At 57.7% G+C, this 3,508-nt stretch overlaps 2 protein-coding genes across 2 annotated transcripts in view; one reads left to right on the top strand and one right to left on the bottom strand.

Annotated features, from left to right (window-relative positions):
- Window positions 1-1,552: 1,552 nt before the first annotated feature.
- On the top strand, window positions 1,553-2,670 carry CHGG_01762 (uncharacterized protein; the record flags this gene model as incomplete). Its single annotated transcript, XM_001220982.1, has 2 exons — window positions 1,553-1,609; window positions 1,663-2,670. The coding sequence occupies 2 exons, from the start codon at window positions 1,553-1,555 to the stop codon at window positions 2,668-2,670; spliced, it is 1,065 nt and encodes a 354-aa protein (XP_001220983.1).
- A 374-nt stretch (window positions 2,671-3,044) lies between these two features.
- The window catches only part of CHGG_01761 (uncharacterized protein), a gene marked incomplete at both ends in the record, with an annotated part of 2,603 nt that continues 2,139 nt past the window's right edge, over window positions 3,045-3,508 (bottom strand). Inside the window, one exon of the mRNA XM_001220981.1 lies at window positions 3,045-3,462. Within this exon, the coding sequence (XP_001220982.1) occupies window positions 3,045-3,462 (418 nt within the window). The remainder of the gene's footprint in view (window positions 3,463-3,508) is intronic.

Below are 3,508 nucleotides of genomic sequence, written 5' to 3'. Positions count from 1 at the left end.
CCAATGCTTCAGGGGGAGTTCACCCAGATCGGATACTCGTATGGTGAGGTAAGGGGTTAGTGATCTCGGCGTCCCATTCCCTAAAAAAAAAAAAAAAAAAAAAAAAAAAAAAAAAAAAAAAAAAAAAAAAAAAAGAAGAAGAAAAAAAAAAAGAAAAAAGAATTGAAGCTTCGCCAATGACTGTTATTCAATCGACACGGGCATCAACGGACCTCCCGATGATGGTCTCGCGAGGGTACCCAGTCTTCGGGCAATCCAGCCTGGCCGCATGTGAGGGCCTGGACCTGGTCGGGTCTCAGAAGGCGCCCGCGCAACCGCTGTGGGGTCTGGGGACCCCTGGACCCACGAAGTTCCTCAGCTTCGAAAATCCCGATTGGATTGTACGGATCCCTTTTTCGTCATCCATCAACCCAATCCAACTTCACACTGCGAAGTACATATTCTACGCAAGTGCATCATTTATTCGTTTAATAATAAGGGCGTTGCTTTTATAGTTTTGTTTTGTTTGGTTCAGGATAATTGTGAACACTTGCCTCATCATGCGCAGGGGTAACCAAGACGGCGCGTGCTGCGACGCTGTTTTTAACTGTCACCACGCCATGGATGCGCCATGGACAGCATAATCTCGACAGGGCGATGGTTCCATTGACAAGCCTCATCAGCTCCTCTGCAACTCTGAGTCGTCGCGGGGCCGTGATGGTTTTGTTGTAGCTGGGTCCCCCTGCGCCGCTCACGCAATGGCCTGTTTCGCTTGGGCCGACCTCTGACACAAGCCGTCTGGGGTCCGTCTCATGCCCCTTTGCGGCGTGGGACACCTTTGCCGCAGCCCGCCCACGAGGTGTCAACGTCCCAAGTCCAGACAGGGATCTCGCGAGCATTGAGCCTCATCGGCCCAGAACCCACTTGTCGAGACCCCCATGAGACTACCTTTCAGACAAGGTTGCCTTCCAAAGAAGATGGGCGTCTAGAACTTCTTGGGTTCCTTCTGTCCCCTGCCCCGGCGCGATGGCGAAGGAAGACGTACGTGGATGGGGCCTGTTCGAAACACCCTCGCCAAGGTCTCCCTTTGCCTGTCTGTTTCGACTGCCGGTTTCTACCTTAGGTTTTCTTCTTCGCCCCAATTCGTCTTCCCTCCCAAACCGTTGTGCTTTCACTGTTTGTTGCGCTTTGTTTTTTCGCCTCAACCACACACTCTTTGCCAGGCGTGCCCTTCCCTTCTTCTCCTTGGCGGTCATCGACACATCGATACCCCAAGTTATTTATTTATATACAGCAGTGCTGCTTTGTCTATCACCTCCACCTTTGACGCCACCGAAAGCTGGCCTCGATTCAGGAACGCCCGTCATTTTCTTGATCTCATCATCGGACTACCACTGCTCGCCCCAAAAAACGACGACTAGGTCCGCTTGTATGTCGAGGGATCGCCCGGGCTGATTGTACGTCTTCTGTTACGACTGGTCTCAGGTCCAATCGATTTCCAGCTCGAGATCATCGCGAGAGTGCCGAACGGAGGACGGCACGAGAATCGTCTCGTTGTGGGGCGCAAGTCAGAATGAGGCTCCGTGTTCACGCACTCGCAATCATTCTGGGCTCCGTATCATTCGCCCAGGTAAGGAATGCTTTCGGCGTAAATAACCAAGTCATTTACTTACAACTCCGTAGGCCGCTGCGTACAACCGGCGTCAGGATGCCCCCGCCAACACCGTGAATCTTGCCGATGGCTTCATGAGCATGTTAAACCGCCTGGGAGCTGGCGCCCAGACGGTCACGGAAACGGTACAGCAAACTATCACCGTCGGGGGAGGTGGAGGCGCGGGCCAGGTGGCAAATGCGACGGCGGTTACCGTGACCGTCACGGCCGCTGCCTCCACTGTCACTGTCTGCCCGGGTCTGGCCAACGGCGCGGTGGACGGTGGTGCGGGTGGTGGGTCGGCATCAGCGGCACCCGCGGGGGGTGCGGGTTCGGGAGCGGCACCTCCAGTGGTGGTAGCCACGGGGGGCATTGGTGTCACGGTGATTCCGGTCCCGGAAGACGCCCGCAAGACCAGCGAAGTTGGGAACCCACCCGCAGCCACGCCGCCAGCTAATCCGCCCGCCAACCCGCCGGCGAATCCCCCGGCCGCTGCGCCTTCTGATCCACCGGCCGCCGCGTCTTCTGATCCCGCGGGCACGAGTTCATCTCTCACGCCACTACCGAGCCAAGGAGGAGCGAACCAACCTGGACTCGTTCCACCGCCGGGGCTTTCCGACTCGACATCCTCAACTTCACTCGCACCTCTGCCGTCTTCCCAGGCCCCCCCAGCCGCCGCCAACCCAACCGCCGTACCTATCGTCGGCGCACCCGTATCCGATAGTTCAGCCGTCGGCGACTCAGTCACGTCGTCGTCGTTGGCCGCCCCACCGGTCCTCGCCAGCTCGCTGACCAACACGCTCGTCCTCCCCAGCACCGTCAACGCCCCGGTCGCCACGCCCGCCTCAAACCCCGCGGGCGCCTTTGGCGGCGTGGCGGGCCTGATCCCGATCGAGTCGGCCATGACGCCCACCCCGACTACCCCGGGAGTTGCGAACGGCGCCGGCGCGGGGCCCACCATCAACGTCTCGGGCTTGACGCTGTCGAGCCAGCTGAATCTCGGGAACCTGGTGCAGCAGACGGTGGCGCCGATTACGTAGGCTCTCGAGAGTCTGTGGGGATAAAAAAGATGGATGGAGCGTGCGGACTATACCCTTTACTGTTTTTGTTTTCTGGTTAGATACCAAATGGCTGTGTTGTGGCGATGGTGCCGTTGTACGTGATGTTTTGTTCGGCGAGACGGTCGGGCTTTTCTTGGTTAATGTATATAGCGTGCGTTGGCTATGCCGCCGTACACCGGTGGAGCCGGTGCCTTTGATTTCTGAACAGCAATGGAGAACAAACAAGAGCAAGTCTCTTGTGGTTTGAAGCCCCGAATTTTGCCCACCGTCCCATGTCTATAAGGGGTATCGTAATCCCAGCCAGCCCGTCGATATGGTACACGAGAAGAAGAAAGTCGGCGATCTAGGTATTATTAGGCCTTTGCTTGCGAAGCCTCCTTCTTCATCTTTTTCGCCTGCCTCTTGCTCATTTCCCCCGTCTGGCCGCCGCCGCCACCACCATTCTTCCTCTTCTGGCCCTGTTGACCCTGCTGCTGCTGCTGCTTCTGCTTCTTCCCACCCTTTACCCCATTTCCCCCCTCCCCCTCCCCCTCGCCATCCCCATCTCCCTTCCTCACCTCCTCCCCACCCTCCGCAGGCTTCACAATATCCACCACCCCCCGAAACCCGCGCCTCTTAATCCCCTCATTCACCACCACCGCCCTCGCCCCCTCCCCCAGCGCCGCAAACCCCTTCTCCGGGCTCAACCCCCACACCGCCATCAGATTCACCACATCCGCCGGCCCTCTCAGTCCCAACACCCCCCTCGCCTCACTACTGACCACCACCCTCCTCCACAGACATGAGCTAAAGAGCTGATGCACTCCCCCAATAAAAT

This window comes from Chaetomium globosum, genomic scaffold, assembly GCF_000143365.1.
Source record: "Chaetomium globosum CBS 148.51 scaffold_1 genomic scaffold, whole genome shotgun sequence".
Taxonomy (NCBI): Eukaryota; Fungi; Ascomycota; class Sordariomycetes; order Sordariales; family Chaetomiaceae; genus Chaetomium; species Chaetomium globosum.
The sequence above is the reverse complement of the archived record's forward strand: the minus strand, read 5'-3'. Positions and strand labels throughout refer to the sequence as shown.